At 36.6% G+C, this 24,792-nt stretch overlaps 1 protein-coding gene across 1 annotated transcript in view; it reads left to right on the plus strand.

Annotated features, from left to right (window-relative positions):
- Nucleotides 1–24,792, plus strand: part of ADGRV1 (adhesion G protein-coupled receptor V1) — a 285,963-nt gene that overhangs the window by 46,863 nt on the left and 214,308 nt on the right. Inside the window, exons 14-27 of the mRNA XM_008492118.2 lie at nucleotides 7,206–7,332; nucleotides 7,434–7,619; nucleotides 8,533–8,713; nucleotides 9,334–9,497; nucleotides 10,177–10,300; nucleotides 10,735–11,001; nucleotides 13,453–13,579; nucleotides 14,025–14,242; nucleotides 15,387–16,130; nucleotides 18,191–18,564; nucleotides 20,188–20,364; nucleotides 21,939–22,119; nucleotides 22,719–22,921; nucleotides 23,465–23,594. Of these exons, the coding sequence (XP_008490340.2) occupies nucleotides 7,206–7,332; nucleotides 7,434–7,619; nucleotides 8,533–8,713; nucleotides 9,334–9,497; nucleotides 10,177–10,300; nucleotides 10,735–11,001; nucleotides 13,453–13,579; nucleotides 14,025–14,242; nucleotides 15,387–16,130; nucleotides 18,191–18,564; nucleotides 20,188–20,364; nucleotides 21,939–22,119; nucleotides 22,719–22,921; nucleotides 23,465–23,594 (3,203 nt within the window). The remainder of the gene's footprint in view (nucleotides 1–7,205; nucleotides 7,333–7,433; nucleotides 7,620–8,532; nucleotides 8,714–9,333; nucleotides 9,498–10,176; nucleotides 10,301–10,734; nucleotides 11,002–13,452; nucleotides 13,580–14,024; nucleotides 14,243–15,386; nucleotides 16,131–18,190; nucleotides 18,565–20,187; nucleotides 20,365–21,938; nucleotides 22,120–22,718; nucleotides 22,922–23,464; nucleotides 23,595–24,792) is intronic.

Below are 24,792 nucleotides of genomic sequence, written 5' to 3' on the forward strand. Positions count from 1 at the left end.
CTGTACCTGCTGAAGCTTCTTCATATTTTCTTTTTTAAGGAGCAGCTTCAGGTTAAATGCCTACCAATATCTGAATAGGCCTGAATTGAGAACAAACATAAATAAAGCCAGATGTCTGTAGTGAAATCTGTATGAAAAAGAAAAGACCTTGGTCTGCTTGATGAATGTAGGTTGAACATGCCATGGAGGTTGTGTCTATGCTTTGTGTAGGCATATATATACCTTCTAGGGCTGTTCATTTTACCTGGCAAGCACAAATAGAAATCAGGTTTTTTAAAAATCTGACTGTTGTTTTTGCCTTATGCACAACTTATTCCCCTCAGTAAGGTGCAGGCACAAAGCTATTGGCTTGGCAGCTGGCACAAGCAGAGGGACAGAACGTCCAGGGCACACAGGTTGTGTTTGCACTCTTAAATGAGTGGTGGTCAGAGTGAGAACTTGTAGGCTTTGGGATCTATGAACAGCAGCACATACCAATAAATTGTTTTTAATTTGTGGAAGTGGTCATCTGTGAACAGACAACACTTTAAGTAGTTTCTATGCTGAAATTTTTGGGTCATGACTCATACAATTTCAGATGCCAGAACAGATTAATATACAAATATTATGGCCTAAATTTTACTTACTAGATATAATAAAGCAAAACTCAATCAATGAAATGTTTATATTCTAGTGTTTTCTTTGAGGCAGGACAAGTTTCCAACGACTGAAATCCTGCCTTGAGCAAATTTGGAAAGGAGATTTTTTAAAAAGTGCAAATGCAAGTCAGGTTTGACTATTTCATTGTGAAGCTATTTAACATTTTTATGTTTAAGAGATTACTTTGTGCCAAAGAGGTAGCAAATTCTAGAAGTTCCATTCCAGCACTGAATGACTATGGTCCATAGTATGGGGCTTAAGTAATGTTAGTATGTTGGGGTTTACTGTCTGCTCTGGAATACACAGAAACACTAAATTAATCTGCAATGGAGCTGGAATTTTCTCCTAACTTGGTGATTTCCTGTGCCTAGTGCCTGTTTCAGAACCAGGCACTATCTTTGTCATTTAAGTAATTTTTCTATTTAGGGGTTGTACTGCTATAGGGACTGTCTCTTTCAGTGTAAAAAATTGGCTTTTTCTTCAAAAGTTTAGTCAGATTTTAAAATTGTTTTATTTTTTAAGGGGTAAAAAGTTATTTCCAAGTAGTTGAATGTTGAAATGAGTGGTTCTGGACACCCACTGCTAGCTTTTGTTACTTTTCAAAATAATAGCACCATATATCTCCTGCTATAAGTAATAAAAATTTAAAAGGCCTCCAAAATCAAATCATTTGTGGATTAAACCTGGAGAGAAGGTATTCCCTATAATGAGAAGCACTGTGGAATTTATAATATGGCAAATCCTACTATGATACTGTTCTTTAGAGGTAGGTCCTGCCACAAGTTAAATCACTTGATAATCCCCAGAAAATGGAAAAAAAGAGTGAGCACTGGCTAAAAATCTAGGAAGAAAATTGAGTAACATTCCATGGGCAATCTGAATTAACTTTTTCTGAGGTGTTCTCACAGAAAAGAGGTTTTTAGGAAGTGTCTTTTCATTAGTTACAGCAATACACATTCAAAGTAGAAACTCACTTTCTCAGGTGTCTTTCAAAACTTTCACTTCCTATAGAATTCCAGTTTAGTCCAAAGCGATCCAACCTCACTACATTGAAACTATTCATAATTATTATTTTACTTGCCATGGTATTTAGTTCATAGTAACATTGAAATATCCATTTTGCTTAAAGTCAGTGAAAAATCTCGTTTCTGATGGTATCTAGCACTATCTGTTTAAAAAAGTTCAAGAAACATTCCGATCCTTTTGTTTGTTGTCCTAGTAAACCTGTAGTTCTAATTTTTTCATTGAATAATTTGTCTAGTGTTGAGTCATTTCATGTGATACGGAAAGTGGTTTTTTACAGCTGTTTCATCACACAAGATGTATTCCTTACATTAGCAACATAAAAATTTCCAGAGCTCATCCTCTGTGATAAAATGAAACTTCATGTCCACATGCAGCCATTTTACAGAAATAATTAAGGAGAGGAGGAAGAATGGCTTTCCCAGGGTAAGAGATCTCTTTACTCTTGGGTAAGTGCTCTCTTTAGTAGCTGGATCTCCTTGCTATGGCTCAGCAATTTCAGTTCCTTGTAAGACTTGTTCTCTAGACCTCTCACCAGCTTGACTGCCCTTCTCTGGACATGCTCCAGCACCTCCTTGCAATAAGGGGCCCAAAACTGAACCCAAGATTTGAGGTACAGCCTCACCCATGCTGAGTGCAGGGACGTGATTAATTCCTTGCTCCTGCTTCCCTCCTTTAGTTTAAACCATCACCCCTTGCCCTGCCACTACAGGCCCTACTAAAAATTTGTCCCCATCTTTCTTATGGGTCCTCTTGAAGGACAGAAAGGCCAAAGGCACCAGGAAAGGTTATGGTGGTGGGGCAGGTCAAGCTAGGAACACACATCAGGTTTAGCCCACTAGAATCAGGCACCTCAGGCAGGTTCAGAGCAAGAGACTGATCCGAGGCTGAGCTGGGAGGTGACCTGGTGAGTCCTCGTTCAGGGATGTTATGGGAATTTAAGTGTTTACTTCAGAGTGCAGCCATAAGGGATCCTAATAGATACACTGCTGCTCATATAATGGACACTCAGAGCTGGAAAACTAAGCTCATTCTATTATGTTTTTGCATAGGTTATTTTATACTTTAATATTTTTACTAGTAACTGTCAGAGCAATGATAGCAATCTGGCCAGTCATGAAGAGAAAACACTGTCAGATCAATCAATCAAAAACTAAACATATGACACGATACAAATAATGAAAACAGGACTTGGGTGGACAACCTCCTGAACTGTGGCATTCTGGAGCAGTGGATGGGCTGAACCTGAATCCTTGGTTTGAGACCTGCTATTTCTCTAGGTTCCAATCTGACCTGCACTGTGACTGTTTAAAAGTAATCAAGCTCAGTCATGATCAGTGATCCCAGGGCTCAGTGTTGGGGCTGCTCCTGTTTAACATCTTTATTGATGGTTTGGATGAGGGGAGGGAGTGCATCCTCAGTATCTTAGAGGTCAACTCCAGACTGGGTGGAAGTGGTGATCTCCATGAGGGTAGGGAAGCTCTGCAGAGGGATCTAGACAGACTTGATTGATGGGCCAAGGCCAGTTGTATGAGTTTCAACAAAGCCAAATCTCAGGTCCTGCACCCTGTCCACAACAACCCCCAGCAGCCCTGCAGGCTTAGGGTGGAGCTGCCCAGCAGAGAGGGACCTGAGGGCTATGGTTGCCAGCCAGCAGTGTGCCAGTGGCCAGTGAATGACAATGTAAGGAAGAGTGTCACCAGCAGGGCCAGGGAGGTGATCTTACCCTTGTACTCAGCCCTGGTGAGGCCACGCCTCGAGTACTGTGTACAGTTTGGGCACCCCAGTGTAGGAAGGACATGAAGGTGCTGGAGAGGGTGCAGAGAAAGGCAACCAGGATGAGTATGGGTCTGGAGAATGGGTTTTTGAGGAGAGGCAGAAGGAGCTGGGGCTGTTTTGCCTGGAGAAGAGGAGGCTGAGGGGAGACCTTATTTCCCTCTACAACTATCTGAAAAGAGGCTGTAGTGGGAAAGATGTTGGCCTCTTCTCCACAGTGACTAGAGACAGAACAAGAGGGAGTGGACTAAAGTTACACCAAGGGAAGTTCAGATTTTAGGAAATCTTTATTCACCAAAAGAGTGGTGAAGCACTGGAAGAAGTTGCCCAGGGAGGTGGTACAGTCAGCGTTCAAAAACTGGGTAGATGTGATGCTTCTGGAGATGGTGGTTAAGGTGGTGTAGGTGTGACAGCTGGACATGGTGATCCTGAAGGTCCTTTCCAGCTATGATGAGTCTATGATTCTATTGCCAGTCTTCTTACTCCTCTCAAAGAACACCTGGAGATGCTCAAGATGCAGATCTCATGGTACTTGTGACTGCTTCATTTCTTCTGCCCTCTGGATTTCTGCAAAGCTGCCTTGATGCATTCCAACACAAGATTAAGTCCTAGCACTACTCCTCAGCAAGGAGCTGTGTTGTCTGAGCTGTGTTTGGACTCATGCAGTGTGTAACTTCATGAAGCTGAAAGAGATTTCAAGATTTCACTTATGGCATTCTTCTGTGGTAAATTAATAAGTCTTAACTACTTAAGTTTGTACAAACATATTAAAAAAATTCACTTGTAATAACGGTTCATCTGTATTCTGCATTGTAAATTATATTACCAACAGCTTAGAAATATAATTAAATCTTAGTATTAGCAGCTCTGGAATTTTTTCCTTGACCTTTTCATTGAAATAATACTTTGATGGGTTTAGAACACTGCTGCATTTGTTTATGAAGGAGCGGAAAATGTTTCAATACTATAATATTTAAAATCCAGCCTCACTGGAAATTAGTGAGATACTTCTATTAACTCAGAACTCCTGTTTGAAAGAATGTATCTGCAAGTATATTTGCTTTATTTTCTCAAACTTCTTAGTGTAGTCTTGCCTCTATTGAATTCTAAATCTAAGTTCTTTTTGAAATTTGTGAAGTCAGAATTTAATTTTGTAAATGTATGGTATTCTTCTCTATTATGGAATTTAGGTAGGACATACAGGTTTTATATAAAATATATTTTTATTTCAAATTAGGAAAGTCAAAATGCATGGTTTTCATTGCAGAATAATACGGCCCTTTCATCTGAATTGATGTGGTAATTTTTATTTTTTTTTTAAGTTCTTGGCTGAAGTGGAACCAATTCAGGCAGAAACAAATACTGTCTTCTTATTTTTGAATTTTTTTTTACTGTAACTTCATACTGATAATTTACTGTGGTAATCTGTTTAATTGAACATTTGTAAAGAATAAAGCCCAGTTGGTTTTTTGTACAAAAATATCTTTTTATGCATAGCTGTTATAATTCCCACTGTATCTCTTTTATAATTACTTTGGCAGGTTGATAAATTAACATGTTGTGGGGGCGTGTAGAATTATTTTTTTTTCCTTAAATGAAGGGCTGTTTATAAACGTGGGCTGCTGGTGCAGTTGTGAGCAGGCACAAAGTCTGGCAGTAATCAAGGTCTTGAAGGAGGTCTTGGTAGGGTGTACCATGAATGGGTCTTGACATCCTGAATTTGTCATGGGGTCATTTCTCCCAAGTGGGAACTTCCCGTTTGCTAGCCCGTTTTTCAACAGGAAAATGCCAAGTAAGGAGGGTTCCCATAAAATGTACATTTTAAGCATTTGGAAGGGAGGAAGAAAGCTTTGTGCTCTTTCTTAAAAATTATTATTTTCTAAGATGAGTACTACTGAAATGCTAGCAAGTGGCACTTTCATTCCTTTCCCCATCCCCTTTCTTTCTTTCTTTCTTTCTGCACTGACAGGGTAGAGACAGAAAGGTTTGTCGTGTACTTTGGGTAAGTGCAGTGAACTGTGGTTTGTTTTCAGTGAATCAATGCTTTGTTTTACAAGTGATTGGTTTGGACAGAACCTGTCTTTATAATTTCTTTTCCTCTCAGGAACCACGTCTGCTGCATCTCTTCTGACAACGCATGCTTGCCCTTTGGTGTTTAATTTGATGGCATGGGGCTCTGGTTTGAAGGAGTTTCTTTATTTGGGATCTGTGAATGATGAAAGTTATGAATGCATGGCTCAGTGTTTGATATTTGAGCTTCTGATACAATAATGGATTAGTTGTTTTTAACTGCCAGAAACACAATTTGCCCCAGCTAAATGTCTGCCTGCCTAGAATTATAGAGAAGTTTTCTGTGGTCAAAGATGGGTAGTAATCTTGGTTTTGAACAATGTACGTTTAGTCAATTCAAGTTATTGCGTATGCTGACATATTTTTTAATGTTCAATAAACATGTTGCTCTTCTGAATAGATAGTTCTTGCATTGCATCTTACATTCCTCCTGTAGACTTTGCTACAAGATGCATTGCTATTTAACTTTGTGTGTTGACATCCTAGTTATTTATGGAGTGTTTGTGGAAACAGTTCTGGAACTGTTTTAAAATACTGGATACAATTACATTTCTTTTTCTATATAAAACAGTGTTTCATGAACTCTGGGTTGTAGTACAGTGGAACTATAAAAATATTTACAAGATGTCCAACCAAGATTTCATTGAAATTTCCTTCCAGGAAAAAACTGGAAGCTACACAGGGATCTAAATATATAAAACACCATGTAATAAGCTGTATCCAAACCATTATTTTGAAGGGGCATTCTTGATACATCCCCCAGTAGTGTTTTTTCTGGCACTTTTAATGTAGTGAACTTAAAACATCATTGAAAATTACCACATCTGGGGAAATGAATGCAAGATATGTGCAAAGATTATTGGGGTTTTTTTTTGTTGTTGTTGGGTTTTTTGGTTTGTTTGTTTTGTTTTTTTTTTTTCTTTTTTTCCTGTCAGATATGGCTTGTTTATGTTCATGAGGAAGGCCAAGATGGTGTGGCAGTAGCCAAGGGAGAGAAATACTCCCCTAAGAAAAGTTCAGTTTGATCAAGCTTGCATCATTTTCTCCATGTGCTTTTAGGTAGAAAGTTTGTGAGTAAGAGATGAGAAAAGGAATGAATCTGAGCTGTTGAGACGAGATCCAACACTTACTAGAAACCAGAGTGGGTTCTTACAGGTGTTTTCCACATCTTACACAAGGCAGATTAACACACAAGTTAATAAATAAATAAATAAATAATAATAATAATAAATAAAATCCACAATATTGAGGTGCAAGTCTCTTCCCATTGGTAGCACCACTAAATTTTGCTGCAAGGGCAATAATGTGTAGTGTTTGATGTAACTCCTGTTGCTATAGTGATTTTGGATTATTCTTTATCATTTTATCCATATGCAAAGTCATACCAAATGTAACTCTTAACGTTTTGTTGCATGATTCTGTTTCTTTTCTTGTGTGCTGTGTGCATGTGTGACTAAAAAACCCCAGAGTCACTAAATATAAAAATTAATCAGAAAACTAAGTTATGTGAAAAATATTTTTTTCTACAAATGGGTGAAATGGAATACTTTGTTTTTAAATGATTTTTATTATTTGCAGGTAGTTTTTATAATTTATTCATAAAATTCATCAGTATTCTTATGTCCTTCACATAGGCGTGGATTTGCTTGCTAAATAGAATTGTCACTCAAAAAAAGCCTCTTGCCTTCCTTCACCAGGGTCAGCGTGGAAAACCAAATACTGAAATCTGGGTTCACTACTCGTGAAATTATTATTCTGGAAAATGACGACCCTGGAGGAGTGTTTGAATTCTCCCCCTCTTCCAGAGGTCCCTACAATATCAAGGTAGCCATCTAAGGGATTTTACCTAATCACAATGGACAACTTAGTTTAATCAGAGTGGTGGAAGAAAAGCTGGATTTTCATTTATTTTTTTTTTTTTACAGGAAGGGGAGTCTGTTGAACTGCAGATCATCCGCAGCAGGGGAAGCCTCCTCAGGCAGTTCCTACGCTACACAGTGGAACCAAGAGAAAATAATGAGTTTTATGGAAGCACAGGAATTCTGGAATTTAAGCCTGGGGAAAGAGAGATCAGAATTACCCTTCTGACAAGGATGGATGGGGTTCCAGAGGTATAAGTTAATATTTTTATCTCTTTGGGCTGTGTTCACAGACATATTAGTTTGTCATGTATTCAAATATAGGCAAAAACATAGGAACAGAACAAGCATGCAGTGGATTTTCTGAAGTGTCTTTCCAGCCACCAAACTGAAGAAACAGAAGATGGTTTTGGGTTTAATAGTCCTCAGATTTCAGATTTAATAGTCCTGGATTTCATTATCTTAATTTAAATAACTAACTACACTTTGAATTCCTGTAGGGTTTTTAGCATCCATTACATTCTGTAGCAGAGAGTACCATTGTTTAATTGAATTTTATATGAAGATCTACTTTTTGTTTCTCTTCTGGTAATCACCTGCTAGTTTCACCCAGTGATCCCTGGTCTAGACTTATACTGGCCAGACACCTAGAAGCAGTATTTGTTTTAATGTTCCTTGAAGCATTACCTGTGAGCTATTTTCAAGAACTGTATGAAGTATAAAGTCCCATTAGATCAATAAAATGAGCTGATACATTTTTTTAAATTAGTTTTCCATCAATGGTTTTGAAAACTTTGCTTTCCATATTGCAAAATATTAATAAATCTTATGGAAAACAACCCTTATGTTTCAGGAAGCATTAAAAATATATTTGTACTAATGAATTAATGTGATTTGAAGTAAAAAAATTATTCCTTGCCTATACTAAAACTAGATTTTTAGAAGAAAGAGATTTCTATTTACTTGTTTGCTGAAATTTTTATTTATTTGTTTGCTCTGATGGCAATGCACCAAACACATTATGGATGTAGAAAGTGCACGAGATTTGCTTTTGTTGAAATTTGTAACTCTTTCTGCCAGATTAGGCACTGTGGATGTTTTCCTGCTTGTTTTAAATGTGAATACTGAATATGTGTTTTATTCTGACTGAGTTTCCCTCTCCTAGCTGGACGAGTTATATTCTGTGGTACTCAGTGGCTACAGTGACATGCCAGGCAAGCTGGGGAATGCCACAAGGGTTGATATAACCATTCTGAAGAATGATGATCCACATGGTGTCATTCAGTTTCTACCTGATGAACTACCAGTAACAATAAAGGAAAGTAAAGGAGAAAACATCTACAGTGGTAATGTTTCTTTATTAGTTAATGCTTTGCCTGCTGTCTGCCCCTGGAAGATTGTTTTTTGTTTTTTTCCCCTGTTTCACTGTTTTATGTGAATGTCAGGATCATGTCTGATGCAAGACTCCACACATGAGTTTCCAGAATGGTGCAATCCCAGCAAGATAAGCAATGGAGATTGAAGTTGAGGAGGATGGGCTTGGAAAGCCAGGAGGATCAACCCATGAAAAAAAAAGAGAAAATATGTCAGAGGGGAGGGATAGAACACTGTTGTGTGTGCAAAGTGAAATCTGGGGGCTTGTAGAACATGGTGAATGGGGGGCTTTGTCAGAGAGAAATAGAGCTCAGTCTTCAAGTTGGTGACTTCAATTTATCTGTTTCTATTCAATTACCAAGTACTTTTACAGGCAAAAATTAAAAAAAAATTTAGCAAGTCTGAACCAGTGATCTATTTCTGTATTTCCTTTCATGTGGTGCTCTCACATTTTACTAGTTTCGCAAGAAGTGAAATTGCTTATTATTTCTTTTTCTTTTTCTTTTTTTATTTTAGCGTTGCTGACCTTTTTATTTGTGAATTGTTTTGTTTCGAAGATGAAAACTGACTGAGTATGGTTGGGTTTTTTTAGCTTCTTACAGAGTTGTAAGAAACCAAGGAAGCTATGGCAATGTTAGTGTCTCTTGGATTGTTGACCCAGCATGTACCAATGATATCTATCCAGAACAAGGCACTATTTTCTTTGATAACCTGGAGTTTTCAAAAAATATCACCATTTACTCACTGCCAGATGAGGTAATCACTTTTACGGGGTATTTTTTGTAAGTATATGGGACAAGGTAACTGCTAAAACGCTGCAATTTAAGGGGAAAGAAAGAATGTCTGTTTTTTTTTTAAGAGCCTGATAAGCTTTTGTAGGAAAAATCACAATATTTGGGTAACACTGAGTTTACTTCAGCAAATCATAAAATAATTTGAGAAGCTGTGTATATTGTTAAAACAAAAGAAAACAAGCAAATAAAAGACCAGATAAGTATAGTAGTTGTGATTAAATAATAGCAAAATCCGTTTGAATAAAACCCTTGTTTTGATAGCAGGAATCCTAATTTTTATTTCTAATGCTGATATACTTGAAGTAATATAAGAAAGAATGAGAAGATTTAATAATGAATAAGACTGTAAAAATAAATCATGTGTATGAGGAGCAGAAGACTGAAGGATAACTCTTGGGTCATCTGAAAAACAGTAAAGATGAGGAGACTTATTTACAAGGATTTTAGGTTAATGATGGTTTCCATGTAACAGTATGAATTGTCATTTTTTATCCCTCTTCCTGCCCTTAAGGCTCAAGATATAAATATCAAAACTCAGCAATTGTGATGGTTTTGTTTTTTTCAACCACCTCATCTGTTCTTTTTAATTTCTTCATTCTTTTGTATTCAAGAAATTAGTTTTGTAATACTTTTTCTTTCAGGTACCTGAAGAGATGGAAATATTCATCATCAGCTTAGTCAATGCTACTGGTGGGGCCAGGCTGGGCAATGTAACCAGTGCAGTTTTGCAAATTACAAGGAATGATGATCCCATTTATTTTGCAGGTTAGGTGTTACTGGTTTTTAATGTCTGACACATATATGCTACATACAAACCAGATAACTGAGAAATCCTAATCCCAATGTAGCTACTAGAAAATGTTTGGTCTTGTTGTGATTAATTCGTATTTGTTTCCTCCAGAACCTTCCTTTATTTTATTTTATTTTATTATTTTATTTTATTTTATTTTATTATTTTATTTTATTATTTTATTTTATTTTACTTTACTTTACTTTACTTTAATTTAATTTATTTATTTTATTATTCTTTTGCTGATGTTGGGTTTGGTTAAGTGGCTAAACACAATATTCTCTAGGACCAGCAAGTACTTGCCTTCTGTTCCATAGGGCAGGAGGATCCTCTTGGGGGGGATAGAGAAAATAGGGCACATGCAGGGAGCTCAGAATTGAACTCAGATTTGTTGTTTCTGTGTTTTCAGAACCTCTGGCAGTGAGGGTTAAAGAAGGAAATGCTGTGAATTTTACAGTCCTGCGGAATGGATCTGCTGATGTTGCTGTTGCTGTCCAGTTTGTTACTGTTGATGGGGATGCAACAGCAGAAGAGGGAGATTTTGTTCCCAGTGGAGAGAACAGTGTCATTTTGTTTGATGTTGAAGAAAGAGAGCAGAATTTATCTGTGTATATTAAGGATGACGACATCCCTGAAACTGATGAAACTTTTTATATCCTCCTTTTCAATTCTACAGGTAAAAGTAATTATTTTTATTTATGTTTAGTAAGTCTCCTTTTTTTTTCCATTTTTTTTCCCTTCATTTTTTTGGGGTTTTTTACCAGCTTGAGTTTATCACAAAGCACTGTATAAGTGCCACTTATGACATGAATAAGGTTTGCTCCAGTATTTCCATTCAGCCATTGTACCCAGTGAGTTTGGATTTTCATTTTGAATTCTTTAACTGGAAATGAAAAAATCAAATGATGCAGCTGAAACCTTGCATGCAAAAACAACTGAAGTGAAAATCTCTTTTCAAATGTAAATGCTCCAAATTAGATGGGGTTTTGACTTGACAACAGAAACACAAGGCTAAAGAATGTTACTACTGCAGCAGTCTTAGGGAAAGACAGATTCTTTTAGATTTTTTTGTCATGCTCCTGTGTATCAAACACAACTGCCTGATTTTTGTCAAAACAAAGAGAACTGCTTTGTCTTGGAGGAAAACCACTTAAACTGGGCTCTGTTTTATTTGTGTAATAGTCCAATGTGTGCATATATTTTCTCCAGTCTGACATAGTTTTGTAAGGCTTGATCTACAGAAAAATATGTTAGAAATTACCTGATGTAACACAAGTAAAGAGTGGGTTAATTATCTTAGATGCATTCTCTCAAAAAACCCCCCCAAAAATATATTATCTACTTAATAAAGATCCTCCCCATTCCTGGCCCTGCCAAACCTCAAGTTCTTGTGGGACAGTTATTTCAAATTGTATTATCAACTTTTAATGATTTATTGTATCTTGCTTGTTATTATTTATAACTGAGAAGTAGCAACAGGCTGTGAATGCACTGCATAACTTTTCAGTGCAAGCCAAAACTGAAATTAATAATACCTCAAAACAATGACTGAGACCTGGGGGGACTGTGATTAAATAAAGCAAAGGAAAACTTTCACATTTAACCACCAGACTGCACCATCCCATTGGATTGTGTGGCATGTAACCAAAGTAAAATACTCAATTCAAGATGATGAAACATAAAATTATATTTCTTCACTTATAAATGCATGCTGAGTGTCTTTGCCCTTACTCTGACCTGACTCTTCAAGGTCAGTGAGACTGACAGGGCTTCAGGTCACTGGAACGTGTGACCCTGTGCCTGGTCTCTGATTTTTTCACATAACTTCACTGGTCTTGAACTGCATCTACCCTAGAAATTGGTAGCAAGCAGATAGATAGAGGAATTTTAGGCATTATTTGAATATAAGGTAGTTTATGAGATTGCTGTCATCCAGAATTCACTCTGGTACTCAGGTCTCCTACAAAGCATCAGCCTTAGGGAAATGGCAGGACAAAGCTGTGGCTCTCCCTGCCTGACTTTTCTCTGTGGTGATCTCTTTCTACTTCTCTAACTTTCTGCAGGACCTATGGATATTGTCTTTTGTACACTTGGGAACATATTTCCAATCTGGTCTGGTAGGAGGTGTCTCTGCCCATGCAGAGGGGTTTGAACTAGATGATCTTTAAGGCACTTTCCAACCCAAACCATTCCATAATTCTGTGGTGTGATGGCTTTCCTCCTGGCACACTGGTCCTGCAAGGATAGGTAGCTGCAGGCTGCCTTTATCTCCAAAAGCAGGATAATATGATAATGCATCCTCTCTAGAGACACTAAGAATACTGAGCATTTCTATAAGCATTCCTGAAAGCATAAATATTTCTTTTTTTTCTGTGATCTTGTTGCATATATCTGCCTTGGTTGCTACATCCCTTTTGAAAATTATGCTTGGCTGTTGTGCCTCAGAGAAAATACAGATAGAGGTATATGAAGTTAAAGCAGTAAATACATTGTTTACTTTGAAGCAAAATCTAGTCAGCCCTGAAAAATGGGTGAAAAATGGGGTGGGGGTGGAAACATAATATATATCTGTAGATACAGGGGGGTTTTAGAATGTTCCTAAAGTGCAAATATATACACAGAAATCCTGCCAGCTTCCACTCCTGTTCACAGGTATCATATGTTTATTTGCTATCAGATAGGCTGTGATATGTGTGTAAATAAATAAACTCTTTACACCTTGTTCACAGCTTGTTTTTACTTCAAGTGCAATAGTTCTGTTTTAGGTCTAAAGTACAGCTGAGATCTCTGAATACATAGCTTGTTCTTTTGACTAGACCAGTCAGACATGAAAAACTACCTCTCACACAGTCCTTTCCTCTCAGAATCACATCTTTCTTACTAATAGCACATATAATTCTTCCTGCAAATCTTACATCTTGCTCTCTGCATGAGGTGCTAATTAATTTTTTACTCTGATTTGCCTATTAACGAGTATGTTGAAAACAGTTTTTCACTGATTATTTTCATCATCCTTCATTTCTTTTTTCCCATAAAAGCAGTTGGTGTGAGAAAGAAACACCTTCAGTTTGGGAGTTATCTCAAGTTCTGATTCCATTTTACATGAAAATATGCCGTCTCTTTTTAGGGGATACTGTTATCTATAAGGATGGATTAGCTACAGTTATTATTGAAGCAAATGATGACCCCAATGGAATTTTTTCCTTGGAGCCTTTAGATAAGCCAGTTGAGGAAGGCAAAAGTAACAATTTTTTGTAAGTAACTTTTAAATAATACTGCTACATTTTTTTTTCCTTCTTTTTTTTTTTCTTTTTTTTTTTTTTTAAATGATGTAGGTGGTACTTTATGGATAGTACTTTGATCTAATCTGTTGAAGATTTACGTTGGTAAAATTTATTAAAGAAAAATAGCTTAACCAAATTCTAGATTAAATTATATGTAAGCATACTGGAGACATTAGCTGCTACCTTATCAAATCGACTGTGCATAGTAAAATGTGTTCAGAAAGTAATGTTAAAATGTGAACTAATAAGATTTTTTCTTTATTGTATTCTCATGAGACTTTAGATACAGAAGATTCTTTAGAATGTTGTATATTATATTTCACAGTAAAATCATTAGTGCAACTATATTTTCCCTTGTTAATGAATTCTGATACTGACCTACCAGGATGTCCACTCTTCTTGTTTTACTGAACAGGGTTTTGAGACACAGAGGGCACTTTGGCAATGTCTCAGTGACCTGGCAGCTCTTTGATAATGACTCTGCTCTAAGGCCAGGAGAAGAATTCTATGAAACACACGGAACTGTGTTCTTCATGGATGGTGAAGGATCAAAGCCAATAACACTCTCTGCTATTTCAGACAGAATTCCTGAATTCAATGAATTTTACATTCTAAAGTTGGTGAATGCTTCAGGTATTGTCATTTAGATCAATATTCCTTTTATATCTAATAGAACAGAATTATGTTTAATCAACCAAAAAGAAACCATCCCTGGAAAAAGCTTTGCCTTCAGTCATATCTTGATATACTTTTCTGGTAAGGTTTTAGGTTTTAGGTGTTATTTTTCATTTAATCTTAATTTAGGCATATGGATGCAGTTATTCAGCTTCTGAATTACTGTTATAGACATTTTGGTGATGTGTCATTTAAAAAAGAGTCCTCCTGGTCATTTCAGAGATGTAGAGCCTCATGTAGCCGAAGACAAAATGCAACTTCTGAAGGGTACACCTATAACATAATGGAGACTGGTTAGTTGGTTTGCTTTTTTCTAGAGCAGGTGAAATATATATATAATTACCACTTCATATGACTTAAATTGCAACTGCTACAAGTCTGCTAGCCTCATTCCACCTCAGTACTATTTATGGTCTTCTGTGTCCAGATAGAGCTGAAACAGTGTTGGCCTTTCCTGTAAGTGAAATCCATACATGTGCACAGATTTATGACTTTAATAAGTTGATCACTGCACACTTTGAACATGGGAGCTCTACATTCACATCTTGATCTTTCTATCATGAATTATTACTGTGCAGAAATACACAGCTAATGTAGACTAATGCAGGACTTGGCAGCAGTTTTAATACCCAACTAATTACTGATATTGCAAGATACCTCTGCTTGTGTTTCACAGGCAATGGGCCCAGTTTTGCCACTCCAAATTCATGCAAACTCTGAAGCAATGAAAATCAAAGCCAACCTTCTTTCATTGACTAATTCAGAGAAGCTGGAACTAATCTTGTGTTAGCTAAAAGACAAGTGTGTATTTTGCAGGTGAAACATAGCATACTGCTTTATTATGAAAATTATGAAAAATTATCACTATATTGAAATTATATGAAATAATGAAAATTATCACTATAATGTTTTGGAAACAATGCAGTTAAATCATGTAATGCTTAAATCAGACTATTTTCTCAGAGTTGAGAGGCTCTTTAAAGAAAATTTAAACCCATTTAGAAACATATCTAATTAAAAATCTTTAAGTACCTAGAAACATTTTCATACTGTGTTGCTTTGACACTGACCATTAATTTTTACTGTAACTTCTGTTGTGTAGGTGGGACTCCTGGTCCTGGTGGTCAGCTATCTGAAACAAATCTGACTGTGACTGTGATGATCCCGTTCAATGATGACCCTTTTGGAGTCTTTGTTATAGATCCAGAGAGCCAGGACAGAGAAATAGCAGAAGATGTTCTTTCTGAAGATGATCTTTCCTACATTACAGACTTCACCATCTGGAGACAGCAAGGCACCTTTGGTGTGGTTCGTTTAGGTTGGGAAATACTGTCTGGTACTTTCCAAGCTGGACTTCCATCAATGGTAGACTTCTTGTTGCTGGGATCCTTCCCAAGTTCTGTTCAATCTCAGCCTCACATGAGGCGCCATCACAGTGGAACAGATGTTCTTTATTTCAGTGGAGAAGAGGATGCATTTGGGGTTATTGATCCTCAATATCCACACAATGGAAATGCTGCATTAACCAATTTTACTTTTTCAGCGTGGCTAATTCCTAACATCAGTACTGATGGTTATATAGTTGAAAAGGACGATGATGATGGGACCTTATATTATGGTGTGAAAATCCAGACAAATTATTCACATGTTTCTATAGGGCTTCATTATACAGCACTAGGATCTAATATGACATACATGGCAAAAGTAACAGTCCTGAAATATCTGGATGAAAATACTTGGCTTCACCTTCTGATTACTCTGGATGAAAGTATAATTGAATTTTACATGGATGGAGTTCCAGTTATAGGAGGAATAAAAAGCCTTAAAGGAGAAGCAATTGCTGATGGTGAGCCAATAGCCTACATTGTTTTTCTCCATATGTAGAGCGCTGCAATATATAGAGGAGTCTAGCTCCTTGACAAGTGTATACAAGATACCAATGTATGCAGGAATTATTATGTCTGGTTACTTAATTGAGGGGAATTCATAGAAATTCAGAATTTATGGAACTTAGAAGTAGGAAAGTCCAAAAAAGTTCATAATTGTAGCAGAGATTGGGTTGCAGTATTTGATAATATATGAATTGCTTATAATTATATTAATATCTTTATTCTTATCATATATAAATAGTCATTTGTGTTTTATAGTCATATTGTGTTTATTAATTTCCATAAGATTCGCATCATTATAGCTGAGAAAGGACTTTTTTCTTCAGTTTCTAAAACAAAATATAGTACTGACTTTATTTCTAGTTGTGTATAATGTTGCAGCTAAGCCAATATCTTGTCATCAATAGAATTTTCAGGATGTAGATTTACTGAAGTAGGTATTTATGTGTTGTATGAAATTTATGCCATACACATAAGTTCAATAGTGTTTCAGGGAACATGAGCATCTGTTCTTCATTTTACCATTTATAGGTAACCATTATGGACATTCTCTCTGAACTAACGTATCAATCACAAGAGAAATATCAGAAGAATACCATTATAGAGCCATGTTATTACCTGTGCAGAACACACATATATATATTTACTCATTCTTCTGCATTTTCCAGTCTTCATTGTACTTTTCTTTTCATGGACATCATCCCCACCCTTTTCTTCCTCTTCTCCAGCTTTATGCTATCTTTGCTGGGGATAGGTAGTGAATGATTATCAAGTTCTTGAATACAATCTCTTTTCTGTAATCAAAGAAGGAGAATCAAAAGGCATACAGTGACGTTAAATGTGTATACGTTTACATGCATATGTACACAAATATGTATGTCTGAGATTGAGAAGAGTGGAGATTTCATTAATTGAATAGCAAACTGTTTTCTTTCTGCCTGTGAATTTCCAGTGGTGTAAGTCTGAGAATTAAATTTGCCCACTGTAAAAAAACAGAGCCTCTGAAATTAGAAATTTCCATTAGGCCTGCACAACTGTAGCTGAGGAAGGGGTTTTCTGCACCTCAGTTTCTAAAACAAAGATGTGTGAAATGCAATAATGCTTTTGTTGCTAGAAGGGTATGTGCGAGTCACTGTAAATTTTCTGTATTAGTGGGGATGACATATTCTCTGTCTGGAGTATAAATTAAGGATTTAATCTCTCTGCATTTGATACAGGACACTGCACAAGCAGTGAGCACAGCTGAGTTTTTCTCACCATCCTCTACCTGGTTCTCTGGGACCATTATCACTTGGTGTGGTTGCTTATCTCTAGAACTGACACTCAGTGTCCTGTGTATGCCAGTACATTCAAGAGCAATTTCTTCCAAAAGCAGCAAGCAGCTGGGAAGAAGAGATATTTATATATTTTAGCAGCATAGGAATTAGTATGAGCTACCAGCTTAGTATTTGTGAAAAAGGCAGCTGTGGTCCTGTGGTTTGCTGAATGAGATAATTGTTTGGAGACAGGGAATTATTAATGCTGTTATAAAAAGCATTTGGAACTTGGTGTGCTTTTCTAAATTCCACCTTCTCATTGCATTAGGGGAAAAGCAGATGGATGATGCAGTGATGATATCTCCAGAATGGATCTGGTTTCGTGAGAGAGAGAGAAACAAAAAGCTGAGGGGGTTTGCATTTGTGTTCTGGAAATGTCTAATGAAAAGATAGACATTCTCCAGCCTCACTAAAATATGAGCTGATGACAGTGTACTGGTAGAGCTAGTAGGATGAAAAACCTGAAGAATCAAGGATGGAATTATTTGTTGTATTATGGTCTACCCTTAACACTGAGATGAGGCTCAAGGAACATCCTGACATGTTTCAAGGCAATGGGATTTCTATTTCAGGGACAATAAAGAATTTACTAAATTTTCATTTATTTATTTATTTTTTATTTACAATACAGCTACTGAGCTGCAGATTTATTGCCTTGAAGAAATGTAATAATATGAGAAAACTTGTAATTTCCTTCTCAGGTCCCGGAATAGTGAGAATTGGAGCAGGAATCAGTGGCAGCAGTAGGTACACAGGGCTGATGCAGGATGTGAGGCTTTACGAGCGCAAACTGACACAAGCAGAGATCTATGAACTCCATGCAGCTCCTGCAAAGAATGATGTCCACCCTGTCTCTGGGTATTTGGAGTATCGTCAAGGAGAGACCAATAAATCATTCATTGTGTCTGCAAAGGATGACAAAGAGGAAGAAGGAGAGGAGTTATTCATCCTAAAGCTCATTTCTGTGCGTGGTGGAGCTCGGATTTCACAGGAAAACACCACAGCAAGATTAAGAATCCAGAAAAGTGATAATGCTAATGGTTTATTTGGTTTCACTGGAGCATGTATCCCTGAGGTAAGGTTTTCATAAGAAAAATAATAAGTAAAGTTTTGCACGCAGAAAAATTAGTGACTGGACCAATTGGCCTACACAGGCCCTTAATTTGATATTGTTAATACTTGTAGTTAAGGAAAGTTCTTCTAGAATTTGGAGATATATAAGCACCATTAATACAGCTGTAGTTTTTATGGCATTTGCAATGGCATTTTTTTGAGAAAACATATTCTGTTACACAAACTGAAGATTAAGGCTTAAATTTTTGTAGAAGAATTTTTTTCATTCTGTCGCATCTAAGAGTGAGTTACCCATTCAAGTGCAAGATCCAATGGTTTTTTTTTGTTTTGTTTTGTTTCGAGAATGGATAATTTCAAAGATTTTTATTTCCTCTTTCTGTGTTACATGATGCTTTTGAAAGTGTTTTGCTACAGGTCATGATACCTGTTTCTCTTGGTTTATTTTTGAAAAGAAACTTCAGAATTCTTTTGAATTTGGGAACTGGCATGAGCTTTTAATTACATTCTTTATAACCAAAGGGCTTATGAAATATTTGAAGGCAACCACTTTGCCTGAGTAATGCTGTGTTTCAGTTTGGTTCAGTTTGCTTTCTCTGTGCTTGCCGTATGCTCTGATAATGGATTCCTTCAGTTTCAAATACCACTGATAATACTGTGATGCCACAGATCATCACCCAACCATGAAGCAAAATTAAAAATTTATATGCCATGTTAATTGTTTTGCACTTATCTTATGCCCATTTCACCATGGAAGTATTAAGGCTCTCAGTGATGGTCCAGGAACACAGGCACTGTGTTATCAGTAGTTCAATTGCTTTGTGTGTTTATCTGTCTCCCAGGCAGCTGAGAGCACTTGCAGTATCTGCACCAAGTTATGCAGCAGCTTTGAAATTTATCTAATGCTTGACATGGCTTTAGCAATTTTCATGTAAAAATAATTTCATGAAGTGTGTTATAATCATAATTTTCTGAATTACATCAGACATTTCTGAAATACGTCAGAATCAGTGCCTTCTTGGTTCCAAATATGTGAAATTGTTGCTGCTGAAGTCTTGTTGTCTGTCAGGGATGAATTGTAAAGAGGACTGTAGAACAGTAAATTTTTCAGCTTCCCTGAATAATCATAGTACATTTTCATTTTAATATATCTTTTTTATTTTCTGGATTGTTTCCAGTTGTGGAGAAATGGAATCCAAATACTTTAAGTTACTACTAATTAATTGCAACTGAAAATTAAACTAAATGACATCAATATGGCACAATAGTTTTGTCTGCTTTTGAAGTCCACATTTCAAGCATATTGATTCATTCTTTTACATGTAGTTTGGGGGAAGAGATTGTGTCCACATCAAACAGCAGTGTGTGTTACTGGCTTACCTTTAGGATCCTCCAGGAGATACTTGAGTCTAATATTGCACTAAGATTATTCTGACCACCACCAAAGTCAATTTCACTTTCCTATTACTCCAAAAATGCTGAAAGTAACATGATTTTTTTTTTCTTTTTTCTTTTTTCTTTTTTTTACCTTAACATGGCCCTAGCTTTAGAGAATTCCATGTTCTGCATTTACTACTTCAATTGACTTTGATAATGACAAACATTTCAATTTCTTGCTTTCTTCCAGGCTGCTGAGGAGGGTTCCACCATCTCTTGTGTCGTGGAGCGTACGAGGGGAGCCCTTGACTATGTGTATATAAATTACATTATCTCACAGGTTGATTCCACTGGCATTAATTACTCTGTTACCGATTTTTCTAACAGCAGTGGCACTATCACGTTTCTTCCTTGGCAGAGATCAGAGGTAAACCCTACCTTCCTATTAACTATTCATCCTGTCCTTTGAAAACCTGCTGGAAAATACCTTCTGAGGATGCTTGACCAGTTTTCATGCTCGGGAGTCTTTCCTTCTCTAGGCTTTTGTTATATTTTGTAGTGTTTTTTCTCATCCCTGACAACTAAAAAGTGATATAATGGGTGCTTACAGATCTGCAGGTATTTTGTGTGCAGATAGTCCTGGGCTATAACAATGAGTTGCAGCTACTGTTGAAAGTGGAAAGGGATCACTTTTTGATCTAAGTTTTGCAGCTCAGATTTGTCTTCACATCAATTAAAATGTGCAGATGTAAAGCTCACTGCTGCAACCAAGTGTCTTGCAACAGCTGCTAGCCACGTTCTGTCCCTTTTGTTTAATCTATGAATTCAAACCTGACCCACAGCACATGAATTTCACAACAAGTTGAAGAAGAGCTATGGGACTACAATGCTGTAGAAAGTTAATGTCTCTTTTCTGTTAGTGTTTGTAAAATAGAAAGGTTGAATTGTTGGTGGAAAATGTTGTCCTCAGTTCCACTTTTACTGACTGAAACCCATTGACACCATTTGAAAGGATCCCAGTGGCTCCCAGTGGGATCTGGTCCCACTTAAACAGTGTGAGTGAGTAGAGCTTGGCAAAAGCTTCTGATATATGAAAATAGTTTGTTCATGGCACTGTTTATTCAGCTTCAACTCTTCATTGGATCATATTGCTGCATTGCATCCAGTCATATAAAGCAACAGTGTCCAAAGTTTTAAAGTCTGGAAGAATGGATGAGGCCTTCCTTATTCCATCTAGTGGCAGAAAGGGGTTGGTATATCTTCTTGCTGCACTGCTGCATGGTCCAATTTATTGTCAGCATATGGAGAACTTGATGGGAATGGTCTTAGGAAACAGACTGGAAGCAATTGTTTGTTGGGTGAGATATCCTAAGAGACTCCACTGATGTTTGCAAGTTACTAATTTCCATGGCTGGAAATAAAATTTACTGCCTAATCCCTTTCTTCTACTGGTTTGTCTAATTGTATGGAAATAAATAGAAAGCTGGAATTGTCTGAGGTGAATATCCTAGCCTCTGCAGAGAGAGAGGTAATTAATAGTATGATCTGCCATCTCAAGTATCAGGGGAGCATAAAATTGCCTGTTCTTGCTCTCTAAATTGGATCAATCTCTGCAATGTCTCCTCAGAAGCACAATTTCTTCAAGATTTTGAAATATGTCAGACATTTCATTTTCAATAAACACAGTGTAAACTATGCTTATGTTAAGATATTGCTTGCTTGGTTATATTTTTATTGAATTTGGAGGCCTTAAGAAAATGTGCCTACCATCTCTGAAGTAACTTACTGAAGTTGTTTTTGGAATGCATGTTCTAGACATAAAATACTAGCCCAGAAGTTAGGTTACATTACCTGGAGAACAAAAAATGTGGTCTGTATTACTTTCAGAACTACACAGCAGACTGACTAGTCAGAGAATTTGATGAGTTTATCAGGGTTGTGAAGCTCAGAAGTGATGTGTCTTGCATGGCTTGATTTCTCCATGATTTGGTCCTTCTCTAGGTCTTAAATTTGCATGTTATTGATGATGACATTCCGGAGCTAAATGAGTATTTCCGTGTGACATTAGTCTCTGCAGTGTCTGGAGATGGAAAATTAGGTTCAACTCCTACCAGTGGAGCAAGTATAGATCCAGAAAAGGAAACTACAGATATCAGCATCAAAGCCAGTGACCACCCATATGGTAACAGTGATGGAGATAATTCAGTCTTGTTGCAAATAATTGTCTAGTTCCAGCTCACCAGATAAAAACTTTGCTTAGCCTTGACAACTGAGGAAGCAATGGAAACAATTTACTTTATCTAACTTGAGATTAATTCATAAAAACATAATTCTTACACAAAAATGAAAGCTGAAATACCTGTTCTTGAGAATATTACAAAATAAGCCTTACAGCTGTCCTGACCAAGCAGGCAATGGTTCCCTTCTGAGGGCTGTTAAGGTTGCATGTAGTTGGTCATGTGCAAATTTTTCTCAGTTGAGAGAGACATTTTTCATGCTTATTATATATGTGCTGTTACCTATTGAGGGTATTTTGAGAAGAGCTGAATTTATTCTAAGACTGGTATATAGAGCAGTCAGAGGCAAAGGTACCCACCACATCCCTGAAAACAGCATGGCTGAGTCCTAAGAGAATATTGATAATTGTTTTTTAATATCAGAAGTATTAAATATAAACGTTGTTAATAATTAATATTAATAATTATTACTAGTATTAATAATTATTCTTGTAATTTAAATGTTGTGTGAGAATCCACGTAAATCTTACTTCTTATCTGCCAGGTCTGCTACAGTTCTCTGTGGGACCACCTCCTCAGCCAGGTGATGAAATGATTCTGCCAGCCTCTGCTGTGCCACATGTTACTACTCAAGAAGAAGCTGGAGACATCAAACTGCTGGTAGTTCGTGCTCAAGGCCTTCTTGGAACAGTTCTGGTGGAATATAGAACAGTGCCACTTACAGCTTTCAGTCCTAAAGATTATCAGGTATGGCCATTACCAAGGTGTGTAATTATTTTAGAATTTAGTAGGAGCTATTTGTCAAGGAGATAGGTTTCAGCTTGAGTATTTCAGCCCAGCTGTGATTCTTTATGGTAATGTAGTAAATGAATGAGTAATATTCACTGTAAAATCTTGTATTATGTGACTTTTACCTCCCTTCTATGAATGGTGTTAGGATATTTGCTGTTATTGGTGAGTATGTCAAACTGTGTGAGCATTCAGGTGCATGTACATGTTGAGATTGTTTGTACATGCTAGGAGTTGTTCTGTTCTCAGCAAAATAACCTGTACATATCTGTGCTTGCTTGTCAGATAATTGTGCAGAAAAACGTAGATGAATGCAGATGCTCATAATTTCGTGATTTTAGATGCCTTTTTCTCATAATTATATTGTCATAACTGCAGGGTTTTTTTAAAGCTTAAGTGAAGGAAAATAGATGTTTTGCAAAGAGAGTCAAAATCCTATTCATTTCATTCATATTAAAACATTAGACTTGAACAAAAATGTGAAGAACTTTCATATTGCAGGCTGTTGTGGGCACACTGGAATTTCAGCCAGGAGAAAGATTCAAGTACATTACTGTAAACATCACTGATAATTCTATACCTGAATTAGAGAAAACTTTTAAAGTGGAGCTGTTGAATCCAGAGGGAGGAGGTAAGGCACATACATCAATCCACTGGTTGTATTTTCATTATCTCTACTCATCCATTAAAATCTTACATTTCTGAGATGTACTACTTCCATGTTATTTCTGAAGACAAACACACCCACATCACTCAGAGAGCTTCTTAAGAAAGCATTATTCTTCAGATATTTTTTTTAATCATTGCTGGAATCTACCAGATCTCAAAGAAACTGAGTTTTTGCCATGCATTAGGTCATTTAAAGGCAGTTGCTGCTTTATCACTTTACACAGTTTCATAGTTGGTTATGAAAATTAAAACAATTTAAATTTTTTTTTCAATATTTATAAAATTTTAAAGAATAAAAAGCTGAAGTGAGTTCTTTCTCTGTTCATTTGAATGATCTTAAGGGTCTTTTCCAACCAAAATGATTCCATGATTCCATAAAATCAGAGGAATCAGGATATACTGGCTCATAACATATTCAGATGGATAAGAGCAGTAGGAGACTGTGGGTGTTGAGAGGCTCAGGGAGTTTATCTGAGAAAAACACTTCAAGGAAATTCCAATATGAGATTTAAGTTTCACCAGGGACACCAAGCATCAGTGTTCTTGCCACATAAAACCACTTAGGCCTTGAAGAGTTTTTTTCTGTTTGAGAAAGCTTCTAAGCAAGCTTATAGAGCTGGGAAAAAAAGTAATTAGGAATGTTGGCAGCCATAAAGTGACTTCTTTAATGGCTGAGGTTTTGGATTTTTTTTTTTTCATCAATCCAGCAATGCAAATGTGATTTCTTCTGGAAAGTTAGGTAATATTATCTTGAAGGTCTATGGTGCACTGTTGAACTATAGTGCAAAACAGTGATTCTTCTCAGAGAAACTTCTGACCTTTTATTCATGTGGATTTTTTTGTCAAATAAATGTTTTGTGAGATGAACTTCTATCTTTAATTTTTTTTTTCTCAGAAATCTTACAGCAAACTTTATTAATACACTAAACAACACCTCTTTTAAGAAAACCACTTTTATGAGCCTTTCCAACACCACTGCAAGCACAGCATTTATGGTAGAGTCCTCACAAGTTAAATTTTCTGCAGATTTTTCCAACTCTGATGCATTTGAGCTTTTTGAGAAAATATTACAATAAGAGAATTTTGGGGGTTCTAGCCCCTGGGTTTTGGTTGTAGTTTTGTTTTGTGGATTGTTCTGGGGGTTTTTTTGGATGGTTTTT

Source organism: Calypte anna, chromosome Z, assembly GCF_003957555.1.
Source record: "Calypte anna isolate BGI_N300 chromosome Z, bCalAnn1_v1.p, whole genome shotgun sequence".
Lineage (NCBI taxonomy): Eukaryota > Metazoa > Chordata > Aves > Apodiformes > Trochilidae > Calypte > Calypte anna.